The sequence below is a fragment of the Chelonoidis abingdonii genome, chromosome 9 (assembly GCF_003597395.2).
Source record: "Chelonoidis abingdonii isolate Lonesome George chromosome 9, CheloAbing_2.0, whole genome shotgun sequence".
Taxonomy (NCBI): Eukaryota; Metazoa; Chordata; order Testudines; family Testudinidae; genus Chelonoidis; species Chelonoidis abingdonii.
Window position 1 is genome coordinate 41,598,201 of NC_133777.1, and position 24,082 is coordinate 41,622,282.

The 24,082-nt window shown below is 42.2% G+C and overlaps 1 protein-coding gene across 2 annotated transcripts in view; it reads left to right on the top strand.

The window, feature by feature from the left end:
• The window catches only part of ZNF592 (zinc finger protein 592), a 92,760-nt gene that overhangs the window by 41,478 nt on the left and 27,200 nt on the right, over positions 1-24,082 (top strand). For both annotated transcript variants that reach the window (XM_075069438.1, XM_075069439.1), the window contains 3 exons: positions 10,981-11,159; positions 19,986-20,162; positions 21,326-21,485. In XM_075069438.1, coding sequence (XP_074925539.1) covers positions 10,981-11,159; positions 19,986-20,162; positions 21,326-21,485 — 516 coding nt within the window. The remainder of the gene's footprint in view (positions 1-10,980; positions 11,160-19,985; positions 20,163-21,325; positions 21,486-24,082) is intronic.

Below are 24,082 nucleotides of genomic sequence, written 5' to 3' on the forward strand. Positions count from 1 at the left end.
GACGGACTAAGTGCTTGCTGTCTGGTAGAAGAAACAATTGATGAACTGTTATGGGTATGTAAGGGCTTTGAGGAAGAAAGGGAAAAGCTGTTTGAGGAATGTAAGTGGCTTAAGGTAATAAACGTTACGTTATTATTTAGTAAAAATATTGGGGGAAAGTGTAGTATTAGGAAGGTGGTGTTGCGTTACCTGAAAGACACAGGGCAGAACGAGAGAATATAGAACGCTAGATATTTAGGGATTATAGTGGCTGCTATAGATGATGCAGTCAAGTTTGCTTTGCCCTGGAGGCTTGGGGGAGGAAAAAAAGAGGAGTGATTGGGCAGGCTATGCCTGGGGAGTGGAACTACAGAGGAGTGGCTCTAATTCCAGTGATGGGTGCCTGGAACAAGGGAGGTAGCCCTGGGGCTGGTATTCCAGAAGAGGAGGAGAGCTGGCTGAATGAGAACTGGCAAAACAAGATCCAATGGCTGGAATTTGAAGTTAGACAAATTCAGACTGGAAATAGGACACACCTTTTTAACAGTGGGGTTTGTCTACACTAGACTTTAACTCAAATTGATTGATTGCTAGTTGACTAACTGTAGATAATGCATCTTTAAAGGCTAGTGTGAACATTCCCCAAATATTTGTTCACGGATATAAAGATTCGTTCTTTGCCCCATGCCTTGTCTCCACATAAATTGTACTACTTTAACTGTACCAATATATTGAAATCCCCCTAGTGTAGATGCAGTTATACCAGTATAAAAGTGCTTATTTCCATATGGGAAGGAGATTAATTTATACAAGCATGAAGCACCTTTATCCTGATAAAACTGAGTCCCACTAAATGATGTACAAGTATTTCCATAAAAATAAATCACCCTCCCCAAACTGAAATAGTTATAATAAGCTACATGCAGTCCAATTCCTTGGGTAAAGAACTAATGTCCGAGGAGTGTCAACGCTGTCTTTTAGAAGCAATTGGCAAGCCATTAACTCAGTAAAAAGTCTAGTGTGGACAATGTGGTGTATAATAACTCATTGGAAGAACTTAAATTATTGATAAATTCTTTTTCACTTGAAGTCTTTAAATCAAGATTGGTTGTCTTTCTAAAAGATATACAGGAGTTCAGGCCCAAATTCTTGTTGGGCTTGATGCTGGAATTAGGCGAAATTCTATGACTTATGTTATGCTGGAGATCAGATTAGATTATTATGATTGGCCCTTTGGTGTTAGGATCTATGTAAGTATAACTCTATAAAGGGATATTTAATGCAACTGAAAACTGGCAGGTTTAAAAAGTATTTTTACCAGTTTTGAAAGAACACACAATTAGCCTGTGAAAGTGACTGCCATACATTGAGGTTAAAAAATGGACTGGACATTTATATAGATAATGAAAGTGCTCAAACTTATAATAGTAATAATAAAACAAATGAACAAAAACGAAGTTACGGCATAAGCCAACTTCTAACTGAAGATTTGAGGAATCGTTGTGGAAGTTATTGCATCATTGATAACTTAAGGGTTTTTTTCTCCTTCCTCTGAAGCATCTGGTACCAGGCACTGTCAGAGACCGGATACCATCTCATAAGAATGGCTGTACTTGGTCAGACCAAAGGTCCATCTGGCCCAGTATCTGTTTACCGACAGTGGCCAATGCCAGGTGCCCCAGAGGGAGTGAAGCTAACAGGCAATGATCAAGTGTAACCACCATGAATTTATCCAGTTCTCTTTTAAACACTGTTATAGTCCTAGCCTTCACAACCTCCTCAGGTAAGGAGTTCCACAAGTTGACTGTGCGCTGCGTGAAGAAGAACTTCCTTTTATTTGTTTTAAACCTGCTGCCTATTAATTTCATTTGGTGACCCCTAGTTCTTGTATTATGGGAATAAGTAAATAACTTTTCCTTATCCACTTTCTCCACATCACTCATGATTTTATATACCTCTATCATATCCCCCCTTAGTCTCCTCTTTTCCAAGCTGAAGAGCTAGCCTCTTTAATCTTTCCTCATATGGGACCCTCTCCAAACCCCTAATCATTTTAGTTGCCCTTTTCTGAACCTTTTCTAGTGCAGTATATCTTTTTTGAGGTGAGGAGACCACATCTGTACACAGTATTCGAGATGTGGGCGTACCATGGATTTATATAAGGGCAATAATATATTCTCAGTCTTATTCTCTATCCCTTTTTAATGATTCCTAACATCCTGTTTGCTTTTTTGACTGCCTCTGCACACTGCGTGGACATCTTCAGAGAACTATCCACGATGACTCCAAGATCTTTTTCCTGACTCGTTGTAGCTAAATTAGCCCCATCATATTGTATGTATAGTTGGGGTTATTTTTTCCAATGTGCATTACTTTACATTTATCCACATTAAATTTCATTTGCCATTTTGTTGCCCAATCACTTAGTTTTGTGAGATCTTTTTGAAGTTCTTCACAGTCTGCTTTGGTCTTAACTATCTTGAGCAGTTTAGTATCATCTGCAAACTTTGCCACCTCACTGTTTACCCCTTTCTCCAGATCATTTATGAATAAATTGAATAGGATTGGTCCTAGGACTGACCCTTGGGGAACACCACTAGTTACCCCTCTCCATTCTGAGAATTTACCATTAATTCCTACCCTTGTTCCCTGTCTTTTAACCAGTTCTCAGTCCATGAAAGGACCTTCCTTTTATCCCATGACAGCTTAATTTACGTAAGAGCCTTTGGTGAGGGACCTTGTCAAAGCTTTCTGGAAATCTAAGTATACTATGTCCACTGGATCCCCTTGTCCACATGTTTGTTGACCCCTTCAAAGAACTCTAATAGATTAGTAAGACACGATTTCCTTTACAGAAACCATGTTGACTATTGCTCAACAGTTTTGTTTTTCTATGTGTCTGACAATTTTATTCTTACTATTGTTTCGACTAATTTGCCTAGTACTGATTTAGACTTACCGGTCTGGTCTGTAATTGCCGGGATCACCTCTAGAGCCCTTTTTAAATATTGGCGTTACATTAGCTAACTTCCAGTCATTGGGTACCGAAGCCGATTTAAAGGACAGGTTACAAACCTTAGTTAATAGTTCCGCAACTTCACATTTGAGTTCTTTCAGAACTCTTGGGTGAATGCCATCTGGTCCCGGTGACTTGTTAATGTTGAGTTTATCAATTAATTCCAAAACCTCCTCTAGTGACACTTCAATCTGTGACAGTTCCTCAGATTTGTCACCTACAAAAGCCAGCTCAGGTTTGGGAATCTCCCTAACATCCTCAGCTGTGAAGACTGAAGCAAAGAATCCATTTAGTTTCTCCGCAATGACTTTATCATCTTTAAGCGCTCCTTTTGTATCTCGATCATCAAGGGGCCCCACTGGTTGTTTAGCAGGCTTCCTGCTTCTGATGTACTTTAAAAACATTTTGTTATTACCTTTGGAGTTTTTGGCTAGCCGTTCTTCAAACTCCTCTTTGGCTTTTCTTATTACTCTTGCACTTAATTTGGCAGTGTTTATGCTCCTTTCTATTTGCCTCACTAGGATTTGACTTCCACTTTTTAAAGGAAGTCTTTTTATCTCACTCACTGCTTCTTTTACATGGTTGTTAAGCCACGGTGGCTCTTTTTAGTTCTTTTACTGTGTTTCTTAATTTTGGGGTATACATTGAAGTTGGGCCTCTATTATGGTGTCTTTTAAAAGCGCCCATGCAGCTTGCAGAGGATTTCACTTTAGTCACTGTACTTTTAACTTCTGTTTAACTAACCCCTCATTTTTGCATAGTTCCCCTTTTGAAATTAAATGCCACAGTGTTGGGCTGTTGAGGTGTTCTTCTCACCACAGGAATGTTGAATGCTATTGTTATTATGGTCACTATTTCCAAGCGGTCCTGCTATAGTTACCTCTTGGACCAGCTCTGCGCTCCACTCAGGATTAAATCTAGAGTTGCCTCTCCCCTGTGGGTTCCTGTACAGTTGCTCCGTGAAGAGCAGGGTCATTTAAGTATCGAGAAATTTTATCTCTGCATTTCATCCTGTAAGTTGAAAAGTTCCCAGTTGTCAGGAGTTAGAATCAGGACTCTCAAGTTTGTCAGACCACTCTTTTATTAGCGCAGCGCCGCCAATAACACCTAGATAATGTGAGTGGCAATGCAAGAACCCAAACGTCTTATTTATACAGATAAAAGAACGGACTTAGAGCAAAGGGCCAAAGAAAGCAAAACAGTAAATTCACTTGGAGGGGCACAGCATGCACATATCCTACTTCCTTACTAACTCTGACTTTCGATCTAAGGCTAATACTTCACCAATTGCCCTTAAACGGTGCAGTTGTTTTCTGTGTTAATGTCTGTATTTATTTCCTGACACCTGGATTGCAGCATTTCCAACAGTTTTGCTTAAAGGTACAGGACAGCATTTCTTTAATCCTTTCTATTTCACATATAATCATTCTACTTTCACTCTCCCCCCCTTTTTTTCTCACTTCAATCCCTCCTTTTGGTCAACGCGCACGCTCACATGACCAGACAATTATTGGCTAGATTCCACAAATTAACTGTTCCTTATCTCTTTGTTCATCAGTGATTTATATTCAAAAATCATCAATTAGCACTTCTGTATTTTGGGCAGTCACCTGGGTGACACAATTCTGGATACAACAGGAGATTAACTGAATAGCATACAAAAATCACTGAAGATTCCTAAACAGGATAGTCTAGGGCTCCCTCTGAAACAATCAGTTTCCTATGCCAGAAAAATTGAACCGGTTTTCCTAGCCACTTTCCATAAAGAACTCTAGGCTCTTTCATGGGATGATATGCCGATTTGTTTGGCTAAGCGGCTAGTGGCGATCTATACCTCATTGCCTATTGTTAGGTATAAACAACACAACATTCCTTTGTCCATGAGAGCCCACAGGTCCCTCCTTTTGGCCGCCAGCCACTATGTCCAATGCACCTAACTGGTTTTGCAGGGTCCCTGTTGAATCGCCCCTGTTTCTCTTGGCCAGCGGTCTTAAACTTTCTCCCTGGTTATTTGGCCCATTATTTTTAACTACTGCCTTGTAACCTCAGAAGCCGTTTTGTCTGTGTATACTCCTCCCACGTGGAAGGTAAAGCGACACTGCCAATAGCCTCTTTCCCAGTTCATTACTTCCATATTGCTGTTAAACGCGACAAAGTCCTCACAGCTGAGGTCTGGGGAATTGAGTGGTATAGCCAGGAGCAGGAACACCAGTATGAAAGTGGGCTTGGATGTGCGCTGGCCAGACCAGGCATTTAGAATATTAGGGTCTGAGCTATCCACACTTGCTGCTGGGTAAAAAAACTGTCTATTGTGGACTCCCCAGACCTTAAACCACCAACAGCTGAGAATAGGCACCACAGAGATGCATGTGGAGGCAGGCGGCCCTTTTTCCTGCCGTTCTGACACCTTAAACTGAGGCGAACTGCAGTCACAGTTTTATGTCCACCAGGCAGCAGGCACTACGCTCACTTCTGCCTTCTTCTTGGGCCTTGCTTTATTGTACGTCGTCTGCCGCTTCTGGCCACCCTTATGAGAGTTGTAGATTGTAAAGGTATTGCAGTGCTCGTTCCCTGCGTCGTCTGCTGAGCTCAATTTTGACTCTGCGTTCCGTCCTGAGCGTCTGATTGCGTTCACTGGGGGTGGTCTGCCATTCTTACACTGTGAAGCATCGTATCCACTCTGAGATTGCCAGATCAGTTTAACAACCGTCGGCCAGGTAGCTAAGCAGTGCCTGGATGATTCTTGATGACTGCTTCTTAAGTCCTTTTTACTGCTACTTTCTTTACTCTGGCTATAACAATCGGCCTTTCACATCTTTCTTCCCTGTGATGCGTTGTCATAGCTATTCCACTCAGATTTGAACCTTTAGCGTTCATAAACTGAGAAGCTAGCATGAACCCTCTAAGCATTTAATTTACCAGCTATCAGACTGATACGCTCACCAGCCCAAAAATTTCAGTGTCTTGGCCTCACTTGGTCTCCCCAAAACCCTTCCCTGCAGAGGACCCCAAGACTCAAGAGGCTCTGAGTCTTACCACAAAGCGGAAACTAAAACCATTCCCCCACCTCGCCCCACCCAGAATTTCCTCTCTCGGCTAACCTGAGAGTTACTGCATGCCAACCTCTTTACATCACGAATTACGAAGCAAGCATGTCCCTTCTCTTCTACAAAGAGACAAACCCCACAAAGACAATCGGTACACACAGAAAAGATTCTCTCTCTCTCTTCCCCCTTAGCCTTCTTCCCGCCCGTGGACACTTAGTGAGGAATTAACACAGAGAGCAGTCTCCCCTACCCCCCTGTCCTCTTACCCTTGTTTCCCACGCAACTTTGCCGCTGGTGGGCGGTTTCAACTAGAAAAAAAAATCAACAGCCGTCTTGAAAAGCAAAACTCTGTTAATAAAAAAGAAAGAACTAGAAAATAACAGTTCTCTGTAATGTAGATGGTAAGATACAGGTTTTCAACTTATAGAAATGAATAAACAATAGAAAAGGGGATAAACAGGTCTTATCCAAAAACACAATACAATTTAAAGTACTTATCGCCCAAATACACATAAAGACTCCACCAGCTATACACAGTATGCAAATAGCTTTTGCCTATTCCTTTGTACTTACAACTGGGAAACAGAAGGTTAGAAGGGCTGGAAAAGATCGCTCTCATAGCTGAGAGAGCCCAGCAGAACAGACAAAGACCCAAGACCAAGAAACCCCCACAAATTCCCTGCCCTTAAGCTTTTGCAAAAATCCCGGCGTTTTCTGATTGGTCGCTAGACTTGTCAGGTGTTGGTGCGTTCCCTTTTTAACCCTTTACAGGTAAAAAAACATTAACCCTTAGCTATATGTTTGAGTAGACATGCATACGATCCTCATGTTCGATCACAAATGACTTGAGAATAACAAACAGGTAGTATTTGGTATATCGAGCAAAAAAAAGGCATTGCAAAATCAAGACGCTTGCCTTTAACTTTTTACATATTTTTGACCTCAACCAAGACAATTTACATTGCACAGATCTTCCAGACTTGTTTAATGTTTCTCTAATTACTTAACATAGACACAATACGAGAAATCCTGCTCGTGCTTACTAAGCTAAATCTTTTAAACAGAGTTAAGAGAGGGAAGATCCAGCGCCCCAATTTTGTAATGCTTAGCTATGGCGTGGCGAAATACATAATCTTATGAGTCCGCAGAGGTTTCCCGGTCTTCTTCTCCTACTGCTATTCAAAAAGCGGTAGTTAGCAGGTATGGAAATCAAATCATTAATTAATTTCTTATGGGACATTAAAAATCCTCGCCTCCTACATATCCCCCTTTTTGACCACTAAGATTATTAATCGCCAGTGTCACTTCGTTATTAGTCCACCTAAATAAAATACTGCGGAAGGGTATTTGGCCCGTTGGCTTTAGCTTTGCTCGCACATTTTTTATCCACCATCACATTATTAAACATTTCAACTTAAACACACACAATTTAAAACAAAAAAACAATTCAGGAGGGGTATGAGTAACGTAAGTATGCCAAGTAGTGTGGGAGCCATCCAGAAATTATATTACCAATTGGTAAGCTGTTATGTTTATTTCTGCGAAGTGGCAGTTCTTAAACACTGTCCCATTGCGTCACAGGCTTGTTGTGTTGGGTATAATATGATAGGTCCAGTTTTTTCGTAGGAACTCTGCTTACCTTTTTACCTTGTTAAGAGAATGATTGCAGTAACTGTTTGCATTCGAGCTGCAAATTGATAGAGAACTCACCTTAATCAGCTGCTTACAGCTAAGCTGAGACTTTGTTGTTGTGCAAATAGTAATGTGATTATTGGCAGATCACGAAGACTCCCAACTTATATTACATTTACATTTGTCTTTTGTGCGGTTGGCTAACACTTTGATTAAACACGTCTCCCCCAAGAATGAACATACCCATGAGCCCACTTATTACAGTACTTTGGTATATGACGTGCACAGAGCAAACCACATATACATTTGTCTACCGCCGTTCATGATTTTTGGCTTCGGTGCACATGCGCGTTGCGCCATTATCCCATAACTTAACAAGATTTCCTTTCTTTTACAATACTCTTGGTGCTGATTGCAAACAACACAGAGGAAGCTAAACGCTACTACCCACATATTTTCTGTGTTTTTTTTTTTATAGGCAGGCCAAGGTTTTAAGTGGGTTGCTATACTTTTTTTAAGCGACTGCTATAGGAAATTATTCCACTCTTTTAGTTATATAATTCATGCGGTGGTGTACCTCAAGTTTATACCGTCTTATGTAGAAGAGGCGCATGTTTTGTACATGTTGTTTCCTGCTGTTGTCATGTACAGTCTTTCCTTAAATTTTTTATCACAGGTAATAGCTAGACAGCCTGTATTACCATACTTAACTTTAAAGCGATATTTTCCACCAAATCATAGCACACTATAGTTGTTACAGGACTGAGGTAACCCTGTCTATAACATTAAATTTATTTTAATTGTTTTCAATATTAACGCGTTACAATAAATAATTAGCATCAAATTTATTAAAGGTATCTTGTTATACCATGCCTTTTATGTAGGCAATTTGTTTGCTGAAAAATCTGTCTGGGGATTGGTCCTGCTTTGAGCAGGGGGTTGGACTAGATCACCTTCTGAAGTCCCTTTAAACCCTAATCTTCTATGCTTCTGTGACCTCTAAGGTACAATTTACCTGGGATAAGTGACCGGTCCTGTGAGACCAGGAGTAGTCACCTGAATATTGTTGAGACTTTGGGTGTAAGGGATCAGCTATCGCAAAGGCAGGGTTGCCTGGGTGGCAAGATGGAGACAGTCCCCTTGGGCATTCTAGTCTATGTTATAGCTGTTACAGCACTTGAGCGGTCACACTTTATACGTGGTTGGTGAAATCTAATTATAGAACATACAACCAGTTTGGGGTTTTTACCCTGTTCCTTGACAGTCCATCCTGAGGTTGGCACTCACACTCATGAGCTACTCCAGAGAGCTTGGCATATAGTACAGCCCTCCTTCGGTGCAGTTCAAGAGGTGAGGCAGCTGATTATGGCACTAACATAGCTATCAATTTAAGTGGACTAAATATACCAGTTCATTTTCACTATTTCCGTAGTTTATAATTTGAAATATGGTAGGTAGATGTGGCTTACTGTATACTTTTCACATAAATCACTTTCAAGGACTCTGGCATACACGCAGCATAGTACACAATGCTAATGTTATGCATATGTATCTAAGGATGTAGGAAATAACTATTGTATGTTGTACTGTAGAAATAGCATGTGATATTATAAATACAGATCCACACCCACCCACAAGGAGGCATGGTTAACGTAGTGTGTGCAGCCTTAACTTGGACTGGGCACTGACTTATAACTTGGCTTGGAAGGATTCGATTTTTGTTGGTAACTGTTGGTAGAAGTAAATTTCACTTTACACACAAAAATCAACAAAAAATATTTCCGTTGATGATCACTGTACAGACAGGCAAAGGTAAGAAAAATGCTGCTTGAGAACTTTGATTTAAGGATATTTACTTACGTGTTTTGACATATACTATTAATAATTTGTCTTAACGGTCATAAAATTTTAATTTTTTGAACCTCTGTCTGTGGTTATTAAATAATTATTGTCACCCCTCCTAATTTCCCACGTCTGTGAAAATTTAAATAGATAAAAATTAAAAAAAAAAAGTTAAAACCCATAATTTTGCTCAACTTTGAAAATTTAAATTGGTAAAAATAGAAACAATGCTTCAAAATTATCTGTTGACATTATAAAAAAAATAAAAATTGAATTCTGCCAGGCCTACTTATGAGTTTCATTGAGCCCTCTTAATGTTGTTTAGTGTCACTTTTTTCTTTAATGAGGTTTCCAAGGCTTTTGAAAGAGGAGATGTTAGTAAATAAGAATTCCATGATCTGGAGCAGTTTAGCTGGACTCAAACAGAACACTCCCAAGCACGTTTCACCCATGAAACTTAGGAGCTGGGGAGTATATGCATACAGAGCCACTAAACATAGCAGAGCAGAGCTCTGCATGACAGATGTCTACCACAGCTGTACACCTGCTCAGGCATTTCCCTACTGTTCTCCTTAGCAGATTGTCAACCATCTCTTGAATCTGTTGGGGGAAGTGAGAGGAGTTGGGGTTGCTGGAGCCTGAGGGCCAAGGGTTTTGGAGCCATTGGAATTGAAACCATGTTCTCGTAGAAAATGTACATACCAAGTTCATAAAATTTTCCCTGCAAACCTATAGTTCTAACACACACAGTAGTGGCACTTCCTTCCAGTTGCACACGCAGGAGTGCTGAACTAAATAAGGTCTGAAGAAACTGAGGAAGGGGGCTCCTTCAAAGTGTAGCCAAGTTATGTGTGTATATTCTTGCCTTCCTTAGTTTTCATACTCTACAAGATTAGCAGGAAAAACCTTGCAAAATGTACCGTATGGGTGGCATGTAATTTTTGAAGGCTCATAACTTGGTCAAAGTCAAAAGCAGTTTTCCAAGGGACACTCAAATGCACATTTTACCAGAATGACTTCAGCATTAAAGGTGTTTTTTTTTAAAGCAAAGGTTTTTTTATAATGGGAAACATTAATTATTTTACTCCCTCTCACCTCCTACACAAAAAAAAGACTGAACGATTTTTGCTGAAGTTTTTCAGAACAATGTACTTTGAGGAAGAGACCAAATATAGAGAATTTCAGCCTAATAGGTGAAAGTTTTTATAAGAATTATGAGTGACACGAGACATAGTCTTGGAATGAGTGGTCCCATTGTAATAGTTTCTAACTTAAGAATTTAAGAGTTCAGCTGTGGAAAGAGATTCCACAGCACTTTGGCAGCTTCATCAGTAGAGGTGTACTAGGCAAAACCAGGCATCGTTTAGGTCTCTTCCAATTTGAATGATTCTAGGATGAAATTAGATGACTTAAGAAAAAATTGTGTAGAATAAATGGTTAATATGCTTTTTTTTTCTTTTCCAGACTTGTCAAGTGTGCCAGATGATGCTGCCTAACCAGTGCTGCTACTGTGCTCATCAAAGAATCCATACTCACAAGTCCCCTTACTGCTGCCCAGAGTGCGGGATACTGTGCCGATCAGCCCATTTCCAAACCCATGTCAAGGAGAATTGCCTACATTACTCTCGCAAAGTTGGATACAGGTTTGTTCTGTTTATAAGGGTCTGTCTGGGGATGTGAGGAAGAATGGGGGACTATTTCAGCTCTTTGGAAAAAAGACAGATTTTTTTATTACCTGTTACAGAAAATTAGGCAGATTGAGGTGCAAGGGCTGAATCCAAAGTCCCACTGAAAGATTGTTTTTAATATATTGATAGCATAAAAATCACTGCCACCTACCCGTTTGAGAAATGGATAATGTCTGTTTATTTGGGTTGATAATTGCTCACACATCCCAATGAAGAAAAGCATTCTGGAACAGCAAAACAGATGAAAAAATATCTCATGTAACAAGAAGAAGATTACAGTAAATAAAAACCTTAAAGAATTTCTGAGTGCTGAAATGAATTTGAGCTCACTAATAAAAAAAAAAAAAGGAAAAAAAAATAGAAGCTTATACGAACTGGCCAATTTCTTTTTATTTTTCAAGTTTGGCACCCAAAATTATTAGTGACTTTTGAAAATATTGGCCCTGAAATCTTTCCAGTTTTATACTCACTGGCGTCAGTCCCACTCAAGCTTAGATTTATTTTTACTGTTAGCTTTCTATTTAGAAAGGTATGTGCCTTCAACAACAGGACCTGGGTATCTCTAGGGAAGTTAACACCACATCTCTAAAACGGAGAGATCGCCCAATCTGCAGGAGAATTTTGCTTTTAAGATAGGTAGTACGTAGGTCTTTGCAAGATTGTAAGAGCTATTTTGTGCAATGAAGTGCATATCTAGGAGCTGGTTACAGCTCCCTCAGTGTATGTCTCCACGGCAAAGAAAAACCCATGATTGGCCAATGCCAGCCGTCTCGGGCTGCGGGGCTATTTCATTGTTGTGTAGAGTTCCAGGCTTATTCTGGAGTCTGAAGTCTGGGACCATCCCACCCAGTCCAAGCCCGAAAGTCTACAGCCCAAGTCTGCTGGCACAGGCCAGTTGCAGGTTTTTCTTTGCTGTGTAGACATACCCAGATTCTCCTTGCATATCTGTACTGGCTCTGGCATAGGTTAGAGCAGTGGTTCTAAAATTTTTTTTACTGATGACTCCTTTCACATCGCAAGCCTCTGAGTGCGACCTCCCCTTATAAATTAAAAAACGCATTTTTATATATTTAACACCATTATAAATGCTGGTAGCAAAGCGGGATTTGAGGTGGAGGCTATCAGCTCGCGACCCCCCCATGTGATGGCCTTGTGACCTTCCTGAGGGGTCCAACTCCCAGTCTGAGATTTCCTGGGTTAGAGTAATCTAAGGGCTGTTCAAACTTAAGACAGCTAACTGTGGTCCCCAACAGAGCACAGAATGCCAGTGTAGCTGTATCCCAGCCATGTTCCTCTCTGTCTCCTTTCCTGCGTGGTGGGTGAGTGATTCACGTAGGAACCAGGTATTCATCTTCATGCCAGGTGGAAGCTCCCCCACACTATAAGAATTCTCAGCTGGTCAAATCTGATGGCTTTTTAGTCCCTTTGGGTTGCTGGAATACAGCAGAAAGTCTTGCTCTGAGATTTAGTGTGTCTTTCAATATGCAAGGCCCAATGTACTCAATGGCAAGATGGACCTAAATTCTGTGGCAGTCCATAGATTCTGCAGCGCTATGGAAATTCTGTAGCTGTTACTAATACATTTTATAAATGGCAATTTGTATTGAATTAAATATAAAAATAAATTGTACTTTCATTGAATTCCTCTGTTTTCATATTCAATTTATTTTTCACTGTCCTTACACTCTAGTTTTCAGCAATATGCCACCATCTTTAAGTTTTGAGTTAACAGCCCATTAAGATGAATAACTTCAGTTCCTTTTCTCAGAGATATCGTTTCAGGCTGCCTGCAAACTCAGGCAGACATCACTGCATTCGTTTCGCTCAGGTTACGCTTTCAAGCTTGTTCTTCTAACCATGAGGGTTCGAAACTTCACATGAAATCTGAGATTCTGAATCACAATTCTGAGGCGGAGGTGAAATCTGCTGCAGTTTTCATGGCTGTAGAATTCACAGGTTACTGGTAAAAATTTTCAAATTTATTAACAAAAAGGAAAAAAACTGGCATTTTTCTCATAATTGAAAATTTGGAACAGAGAGCTGTCAAATAACATGTTTCATCACCTACCTCCATTCTCCAGTGTGACATTTGGAATACATTCTGAACGCTTTAGGAGAGCACCTGCCTTTGGTTAGATGCTCCATGGTAATATTCCTTTTGTCATGGGTCAGGGCTTACCGTAGTCAAGAGGAAGGGAGTTTTGTACTTCAGTATCACTTGTGTTGTGTCATAGGGGAGGATCTTTGACAAAGCAGCAGCTCCTTTTACAAAGGACAGGATTATTTTTTGAAGTGCCTAGCTGGCTGGAAAAGGGGAGCAGTGTGATCACAGTAGTCTGTTTGTTCTGTCAATATCCCTGCCTCTTTTTTGGTATTGGGGCCTACCACAAGAGATTATTTTTTGTTATTTATTTGTATTGTGATAGCTGCTAAGAACCTCGATCATAAACCAGGGCTGCACTGTGCTAGGCATTGTACACACCACACAAGAACAAAAAGAGAGAGGCAACAAAGTTGTGTCAAGATTATGATGATCAAGAGATGGCTCAGGCAGTGGTGCTATAAGGAGGGCTTTGGGATGTGTGGCCACTAGGAGGCATTCATGGACAGAGGACCATTCTCTCGGGATGGACTGAGTAGGGAGGGAAATAGACTTCTAGGATGGAGGCTGGCACAACTGATTAAGAGAGCTTTAAACTAGGAATTCGGGGGAGATGGTTGGGAGATGTCCAGATAATCTCCATGCTGGATTTTAACATTGAGAGAGAAGAAGATGAAGTAAAAAAGGATACAGCTGTGGGTAGGAGAATGGACATGAGGAAGGGTAGTGTAGATACCAGTCTAATAGGTGATACTGACGGTAGAATATCTGTGCCTAATCGGGTAAAGAAAATGAGCAAAGCCAAACAGCAAAAATTAAGATGTAGGTACAGCAATGCGAGGAGCCTAGGTAACAAAATGGAGGAACTAGAGTTACTGGTGCAGGAAGTGAAGCCAGATATTATAGGGATAACAGGAAACATGATGGAATAGTAGTCATGACTGGAGTACAGGTATCGAAGGGTATGTGCTGTTTAGGAAAGACAGAAATAAAGGCAAAAGTGGTGGAGTAGCATTGTATGTCAATGATGAGGTTAACTGTAAAGAAATAAGAAGGGATGGAATGGATAAGACAGAGTCTGTCTGGGCAGAAATCATATTGGGGAAGAAAGTTACTAGAGCCTCCCCGGGATAGTGCTTGGGGTGTGCTCTAGACCACTGGGATCTGATTAGGATATGGATAGGGACCCTTTTTAATGTTTTTTAATGAAGCAAATACTAATGGGAATTGTGCGATCATGGGACACTTCAACTTCTCAGATACAGACTGGAGGACAAATGCTAGTAATAATAATAGGGCTCAGATTTTCCTAGATGCGATAACTGATAGATTTCTTCACCAAGTAGTTGCTGAACCAACAAGAGGGGATGCCATTTTAGATTTGGTTTTGGTGAGTAGTGAAGACCTCATAGAAGAAATGATTGTAGGGGGCAACCTTGGTTTGAGCGATCATGAGCTAATTCAGTTTAAACTAAATGGAAGGATAAACAAAAATAGATCTGTGACTAGAGTTTTTGATCTCAAAAAGGCTAACTTTAAAAAATTAAGGAAATCATTTAGGAAAGTGAATTGGACTGAAGAACTTGTGGATCTAAAGGCAGAGAAGGCCTGGAATTACTTGAAGTCAAAGTTGCAGAGACTATCAGAAGCCTGCATCCCAAGAAAGGGGAAAAAATTCATAGGCAAGAGTTGTAGACCAAGCTGGATGAGCAAGGATCTCAAAGAGGTGATTAAGAAAAAGCAGAAAGCCTACAAGGAGTGGAAGATGGGAGGGATTAGCAAGGAAAGCTACCTTGCTGAGGTCAGAACATGTAGGGATAAAGTTAGAAAGGCCAAAAGCCATGTAGAGTTGGACCTTGCAAAGGGAATTAAAACCAATAGTAAAAGGTTTTATAGCCATATAAATAAGAAGAAAATAAAGAGAGAAGAAGTGGGACTGCTAAACACTGAGGATGGAGTGGAGGTTAAGGATAATCTAGGCATGGCCCAATATCTAAACACTTTGCCTCAGTCTTCAATGAGGCTAATGAGGAATTTAGGGATAATGGCAGGATGACAAATGGGAATGAGGATTTGGAGGTAGATATTACCACATGCGAGGTAGAAGCCAAACTTGAACAGCTTAATGGGACTAAATTAGGGGCCCCAGATAATCTTCATCTAAGAATATTAAAGGAACTGGCACATGAAATTGCAAGCCCATTAGCAAAAATTTTTAATGAATCTGTAAACTCAGGGGATGTACCGTACGACTGGAGAATTCCTAACATAGTTCCTATTTTAAGAAAGGGGGAAAAAGGTGATCCAGGTCACTACAGGCCTGTTAGTTTAACATCTGTAGTATGCGAGGTCTTGGAAAAAATTTTAAAGGAGAAAGTAAAGGACATTGAGGTCAGTGGTAATTGGGACAAAATACAACATAGTTTTACAAAAGGTAGATCGTGCCAAACCAGCCTGATATCCTCCTTTGAGAAGGTAACAGATTTTTTAAACAAAGGAAACACAGTGAATATAATTTACCTCGATATCAGTAAGTATTTAATACGGTTCCACATGGGGAATTATTAAACTGGAAAAAATGGTGATCAATATGAAAATTGAAAGGTGGCAAAAGAACTGGTTAAAGGGGGGACTACAGCGGATCACGTTGAAAGGTGAACTGTCAGGCTGGAGGGAGGTTACTAGTGGAGTTCGTCAGGAATCAGTTTTGGAACCAATCTTATTTAATCTTTTTATTACTGACCTTGGCACAAAAAACGGGAATGTGCTACTAAAGTTTGTGGGTGACACAAAGCTGGGAGGTATTACTGATGCAGAGAAGGACCAGGATATCCTACAGGAAGATTTGGATGACCTTGTAAACTGGAGTAATAGTAATAAGATGAAATTTAATAGTGAAAAGCCCAAGGTCATGCATTTGGGGATTAATAACAAGAATTTTTGTTATAAGCCGGGGACTTATCAGTTGGAAGTAACAAAGGAGGAGAAGGAGCCGCCAATGTGATATGGCCATGAAAAAAGCTAATGTGGTCTTGGGATGGATCAGGCGAGGTATTTCCAGTAGAGAAGAGGAGGTGTAAGTACCATTATACAAGGCACTGGTGAGACCTCATCTGGAATACTGTGTGCAGTTCTGGTCTCTCTTCTTTAAGAAGGATGAATTCAAACTGGAACAGGTACAGAGAAGGGCTACGAGGATGATCCGAGGCATGGAAAACCTGTCCTATGAAAGGAGACTCAAAGAGCTTGGCTTGTTTAGCCTAGCCAAAAGAAGGCTGCGGGGGGATATGCTTGCTCTATATAAATATATCAGGGGGATTAACGTTAGGGAGGGAGAGGAATTATTTAAGCTTAGTACAAATGTAGGCACAAGGACAAATGGGTACAAACTGGATATTAGGAAGTTTAGACTTGAAATTAGACGAAGGTTTCTAACCATTAGGGGAGTGAAGTTCTGGAACAGCCTTCCGAGGGAAGTAGTGGGGGCAAAAGACTTATCTGGCTTTAAGACTAAGCTTGATAAGTATATGGAGGGGATGTTATGATGGGATAGTTTAATTTGGGCAATTGATCTTGGATTATCAGCAGATAAGTCTGCTCAATGGTCTGTGAGGGGATGTTGGATGGGATGGGAACTGAGTTACTGCAGAGAATTCTTTCTTGGGTGCTGGCTGGTGAGTCTTGCCCACATGCTCAGGGTTTAGCTGATCGCCATATTTGGGGTCGGGAAGGAATTTTTCTCCAGGGAAGATTGGCAGCGTGGGACACAGGTCACTTGTTGAAAGATTCTCTGTACCTTGAAGTCTTTAAACCATGATTTTGATGACTTCAGTAGCTCAGATGTAGGTTAGGGGTTTATTACAGAATTGGGTGGGTGAGAGTCTGTGGCCTGCGTTATGCAGGAGGTCAGACTAGACGATCATAGTGGTCCCTTCTGACCTTAAAGTTTGACTTAAGACAGTCCCTGCCCCAGGGAGCTAAAAATCTAAACAGAAGACAAGGGAAAACAGATGGATACGACGAAGGAGGAGCAAAGAAGCAATGAACCAAAACTGTCCAGCATGGAAAGAAGTGATCACAGCACACCAGCTGCTTAAGAGGTCTCCAGCAGCATTCTTGTGCACTGGAGAGAAGGAGCTTTGAGAGAGGAGCTTGTGAAAATAGCTAAGTGGCTGGTTACTGTCATGAAGATCCTGTTTCAAGACAGCTGCTGGTATGTCAGAGATACTTTCTAAAACTAAGAAAACTGGGAAATCCATACACACACATTCTGTTAGGGTCAGGGTCTACACATAACATATCTGATGCATAACCTCAGATCCCAAATCTGAGTGAAGGTTGTTTCCCAGAACAGTGCAGAAGGGACAGTTAAGACAGTGGGATAGTCTGGTTTATTTGTTGTTGTAGGAGTTTGGAGAGGGATTGCTGAAGGTCTGGCGTCCTAGCAACAGAGTTACACTTGATCCACACATCCAACTTATGTCAGTTTAACTACGTCGCTCAGAGGCATGGAAAATCAGCAACCCTAGGCAACGCAGTTATACCGACCTAACTCCCAGTGTAAACAGTCCTATATCAATGGTAGGACTTCTCACGTTTACATAGCTGCCACTTCCCGGGGAGGTGGAGTACCTACACCAACAGGAGACGCTCTCCCATTGGTGTAAGTAGCCTTTTCACTAAGTGCTACAGCGCAGAGCAGCTGCACCGGAGCAGTGCTGTAAATGTAGACAAGCCCTAAGGTTATGGTGTATAGTTATTTGTGCCAGGTGCATATATCTGGGTGGAGGAGGAGAGGGCATGTGCTGTTAGAGGGCTTACCTTTTCCTTTCCTTGCTTTTGAGGTTTTGTTATAGGCATGTTTTGTGTAGAGCACCCTTAACTGATACATAGAATAGTGTTTTGTGTGTTTTGCATAAGGAAAAAGGTGGGATGAGTGGAAAGAAGGAATGGTTAAGTTGTTGCCAGCTCAGTGGGAGCAGTATTTCCAGGTCTCTGTAATTGGGAGGACAGACTGAATGAATGGATTAAATGATAAAAGTTTGGGAAAACCTTGCCTATAGGACCTTGGCTGCCCCTACTGTCCCTTCCCTTTGTTTTAGGCTATACCAACCTATGCTGTAGTGTGTGTATAAGTTGTGTTGCTCAGGGGTGTGAATAAGCTACCCCTCTGAGTGACGTAAGTTGCACCAACCTAAGCGCTGGTGTGGATGGCACTATGTTAGCAGGATAGCTTCTCCTGCTGACATAGCTACCGCCGCTCTTGGGAGCTAAAGTAAGTTGATGGGAGAGGTCTTTCGCATCTGTTTTAGAATGTTTGCACTAGCAACGCTGCAGTGATGCAGCTGCACCACTGTAAGCTGTGTAGTGTAGCCATAGCCTTAGTTGTGAAGGAAGCCAGATGTAGAGAGGTGAGCTGGGTGTCCTATCCCTGGAGGTCACTCTTTGCTCTTCTTCCAGCAGGCACTTGCCTACCCAGCCCAACAGTATTCTCCATTAATCATTCCCTCTGAGCCCTTTATTATTTTTGTTTGTTTTCTCTCTGCCCTCTCTACCCTAGTTTGTTTCCATGTCTCTGGTCCTGAAGTGCTTGGTGCTGAGTGCAATACTAGAGAGACAGTCTCATCAGAGTTGTATACAGGGGGACATATGACATCCCATCTGAAAATCATAATAACCTTTATTGCTGCCATATTGAACTGTATTGTATTGTGTTTACCATTTCCCACTCCTAGGTTTTTTATAACATTACGACTTTCCAAATGTATTTCACTCATTGAATGGCTGTAATTTGGATTATTTTCCCCAGATCTATTAATTGCATTTTTCTGAGCTGAATCTCATTTTGCTCTTTCCTGCCTGTGTTCTTAGTTTCTCTAAGCTCCTTTTGTATTTCTCTTTCTCATTGATGATGGACATTTCCCAGCATTCCCATAAATATCCTGCTGGGAAATAGTTACAAAGCTGGGGAGCTGAGCCCTGGAGCTGTAATCTAAACAGCTGCTGCAATGAGGGTTTGGAGTGGGGACAGGGGGAGGTTATAGGGTTATTTTAAACAGGGTATTCATGTGATAGGGCCATCAACTTCCCCCCTTCCCTCCAATCTCTTGGGAGACAGAGAAGAAAACAGTAGGATGGGATTGCTTTCAGTTACCTTAGCCTTTCAGTAAGAATTTAGTGCTGGTGCAAGATACCAGCTGGACAGCCCTGCAGCCCCCAGTTTGCTGAGCCAGGACATGCACAGTATCTTTATCCCCCTCTACCGCCACCTCCAGATGGAACCAAAGGCCATACCTCCAAGCGGGAAATTGGAGCTCCACAAGCTGTTGCATCAGGCCTGGTGCACACAGGCAATCGCTGAGTTAACATGAAACAGGGAGCTGGGGATTAGATTGAAGGGGCAGGCTGATGAGCTGGTGCTAGCCAATGCCTGCAATGATTTTGGAGCAGCATCAGTTAGCCCCTTACTTTCCATGCCTCAGTGCATGGGCAAAGCCTTAGGATTCATGAATTCCATTAACATTCTGCAATCTGCCTCTTCCAGATCACTACTGAGGGGGTCGGATGAGAGCTGACACCATGCTGTGGTGTCCTCCACTCTTCACTTTCATATTTATGGTAGTTGGAGAGGCAATGCTTGGTGTTTTGTAATGCAGATTTTTTTCCCCTCTGCCTTCCAGGTGTATCCACTGTGGAGTTGTCTTTATGTCGCTAGCAATGCTGAAAGCGCACATTCACGAGAAACACTGCGAAGTCTTCCACAAATGTTCTTTTTGTCCAATGGCCTTCAAATCTGCAGACAGTACTACTGCCCATATTACTCGCCAGCACCCAGAAGAGCCTCACAAGACTACTCAGTAAGTACCCTTAGCATTTGGAAGCATTTACACAGTTTAATGTTTGCCCAGTGTTTTGTGTAAACTGTGTTAGCCACTGGATGGCTCTGGAAGTGATGTTTCGTCCCACCTCCATCCCCATCTCCTTCCTTTGCCTGTCAGTGTCAGGTCTGGTCTACACTGAGGGGGAGAGATCGATCTAAGTTACGCAGCTTCAGCTACATAAATAACATAGCTGAAGTCGAAGTACTTAAATCTAATTACCCTGGTGTCTTCACTGCGGTGAGTTGATGGCTGATGCTCCCCTGTCGACTCCGGCTGCGCCTCTCACCCTGGTAGAGTACTGGAGTCGACAGGAGAGCGCTCAACAGTTGATTTATCGCGTCTAGTCTAGATGTGATAAATTGACCCCCGCTGGATCGATTGTTGCCTGTTGATCCAGCCGGTAATGTAGACAAGCCCTCAGGAGGAGGTGGAGGAGGAAAAACTGCTGCTTTTGCTGTTTGCCAGGGGCTTAGTCTCTGCCAAGCCAAAGTTCCCTGCCCTGAACTCAGAGCCTCCTAAGTTTTGGGGGTGGAGAGATAGGGAGGGAGCTGAGCAGCTGAAGCGAGGAGTCTCAGCTGCAACCCCTTGCCTGCCATGAATAAAAATATCATCTACTGGCAAGGAGCTTGCACTACAACTGCCTCCTCTGGCTTCTGGATTATGGGGGTGCCACTGCCTAAAGAAGGTGGAGAAAGTGTCTTGTGTTCTCCACTCTGCAACCTCTTCTTCCTCCGTAGCCATTGCTGAAAGAGCTTGTGGTGCATGGGTAGGGGGAATCAGGCTGGGTTGAAAGTAACAGGTAGCTGGTGTTCTCTGAATGAATTGCCTCTGTATATCCATGGTTACCCCCCCAATCTATGCAGGGCTTAACAGAGCTTCTTTTTAGAACACTCAGTATATGCCGGATGCATTCAGACCCTCCAACTAATTGCTTCAAATGGTTCTGGGGCCTCTGCAGCTTGTTCGGGGTGTAACCAAAAAACATGGCTATGTGCAGGCAGCACATTGAAAAAACTCCATTCACTGATAAGTAACTTCCCTTTCCAAGACTGAATCATAGAGATTTCTTCTATCTAGTGTCTTTTCAAAATAGTTAATAAACTGAGCATGAATTTTATTTTATTTTTAAATTGTTCCAGGGTTATCTACAAATGTTCTTGTGAGACTGTCTTTAACAAGAAGAAGCTGCTCCAGGAGCACTTCCAACAGAATGCCAACAAGCTGTTGGTGGGAGTATTTAAGTGTCCGCAGTGTCAATTAGTGTATATGCAGAAACAGCAATTAATGCAGCATGTCAAGGTAGGTAGCTGAATTGACTTACTGATAGCACAGCCATTTTTTGTGTGTCTGTATACAGGCAGAAGTGACTCTAAGAGCAGGAGATGGAAGGAAGTGGTGGGGTTTTATTTTATGTATGTAATTAATTTTTGCCAAGGGGCATTGTGATGTAAAGTAAAATTTCACTATACAAGTTTGGGTAACACTAGTAAATTTCACTGTATTACAAAAATATGTAGTAGTGATGCTATATAATCATAGAAATGTAGGGTTAGAAGGGAACTTGAGGGGTCATCAAGTCCAGTCCCCTGTGCTGCGGCAGGAACAAATAAACCTATACCACCTCTGACAGGTATTTGTCCACTTGTTCTTTAAAACCTCCAGGATGGGGATTCTACAACCTCTGTTTGAAGCCTGTTCCCGTGCTTAACTCTCCTTATAGTTAGTTTTTCCTAATATCTAACCTATTCTACCTTCAGTGCACATGCAGAACAATTGATCACCACCCTCTTTATAAGCGCCTTTAATATATTTGAAGACTCATCAGGTCCCTCCTCAGACTTCTTTGCTCAAGATTAAACACATGCCCAGTTTTTCAACCTTTTCTTGCAGGTCAGGTTTTCTAAAGCTTTTATCATTTTTGTTGCTCTCCTCTGGACTCTCCAATTTGTCCACATCTTTCCTTAAGTGTGGCACCCAGAACTGGACACAGTACTCCTTCAAGTGCTCGTCCCTTTGTATATTCCACTGTGGGGGTACACATGTGCTCCATGCACCTGAAACTCAAGCTTTTTGCTCGCTGTTGGTGGGACTTGTCTTTGGTCTACACCTGTGCTTTTTCTCTCCTCGTGCTCTGGTTTAAGTGGGGCCATACTGCCAGTTCCTTTCTGCCCCCAGATGATCTGAGATGGAACCCTCCAGTGTCCTAGAACTGCCCCTCCAACTCTGAATCTGTAAATACTGTAAAATAAAACCTTTTGTTAGATAAGTATTAGTTTGTTATTTTGGTTAGTTAGAATTTGGAACAACGCCCGTCTGCCTCCTCCTACTCCCTCCCACCCCGGGTATGGAATGCAGATTATGCCCAGAAATCTGACCTTCAAGAACAGCATTTCCTGCCCCAATTCATCTTGGTAAACAACGACCTTGAGGGGAGCCTCTTCTGTCTTGGAAAAGCTCATACCTGAATGCCATATCTTCTGCTCCTTTCCCAATCAACAGGAGTTCAGATGTAGGAGACATCTAATGGAGAATACTATGAAGCGTCAGTTCAATCCAGACCAGGCAAATACCATCTTGTATACTGGGCAAGGCCTAGTTCTCGCGCATCTAATACAGAGGGAAGGAAAGGTAGCGCCAAGACTTTTCCGGGCTTACTGTGAAGGTAGGAAGCATTTTCAGAAGCCTAAAGAGAAATCCCACTCTTAAGAGGAGGGCTGCGAACCCGACACCTTTTAAATCAGGTGACACTTCACATCTGGTTCCAGAAGGCTCAAGAGCCCATAGGGGTCATGGTAACAACCCGGAGGTTCCAAAAAATAAAGGTGCCTCTGCATTGGCACTGTTGACAGGAGTAGAACCGTTGGTACCGAGCGAGGAGAGACACGAGCCAAGGCTTGGACAATGACCAGTACCAGCAGGGGACACCTGAGAACTTCATGCTTCATTTTTATCCATATGCTTTCATAATGAAACACGGTTTTACAAGGGCCTTTCCATGCCAGCTTCAAAGGAACACAAGGAGAAGACTCTTCACACCAATGACTGGCAATAGGTACATCACTTCAGAGAATATCATCCTTCTAGATCTAGAACATTGCCTACTATTGGGCCTGGTCCTTGCAAGGTAGATTCTGACACCGTTGGTCCGTGAATGCTACGAAAGAAGATCTTCCTACCAGTCGGGGTATTTCTACAGTGATGATTCTGGCAGCACAGCCACTGGAACTGAAGCCTACATTTTCCTCTTCTGGGGAATCTGACATGGGGGAACAACTGACATCGCTTCCATTAAGAGATATCATCCCAGATAGAAGGGGCTGGATCCTCTAGGCCAGGGATCGGCAGCCTTTGGCATGTGGCCCATCACGGAAGTTCGCTGGCGGGTCGGGACGGTTTGTTTACCTGCAGTGTCCACAGGTTCGGCCAGTCGCGGCTCCCTCTGGCCATGGTTCACCTTTCCAGGCTAATGAGGGCTGCGGGAAGCAGCATGGGCCGAAGGATGTGCTGGCCGTTGCTTCGCTCAGCCCCCATTGTCCTGGAATGGCGAACTGCGGCCAGTGGGAGCTGCAGTAGGCTGAACCTGCAGACGCTGCAGGTAAATAAACCATCCTGGCCCACCAGTGGATTTCCCTGGCAGGCTGCATGACAGTCCCTGCTCTAGGCCCTGTCGTGACCTCCTAAGATGCAGTACCCTTCCCCCCAGGACTGTTTTTCAACTATGCCTTGAAGATCTTCTCAAACCTATATTGGATCCCTCTCACTGGTTTTACAAGGGACTATGGGATCCATACTACAATATCCTGAATCTCACCATCCATCCTTCCCTTTCTTCCCCCCGGAGATCAGCCAGAGCTCCCTTAGCAGCCCATTGGAAGGAGAGAAGGAAGAACCAGATC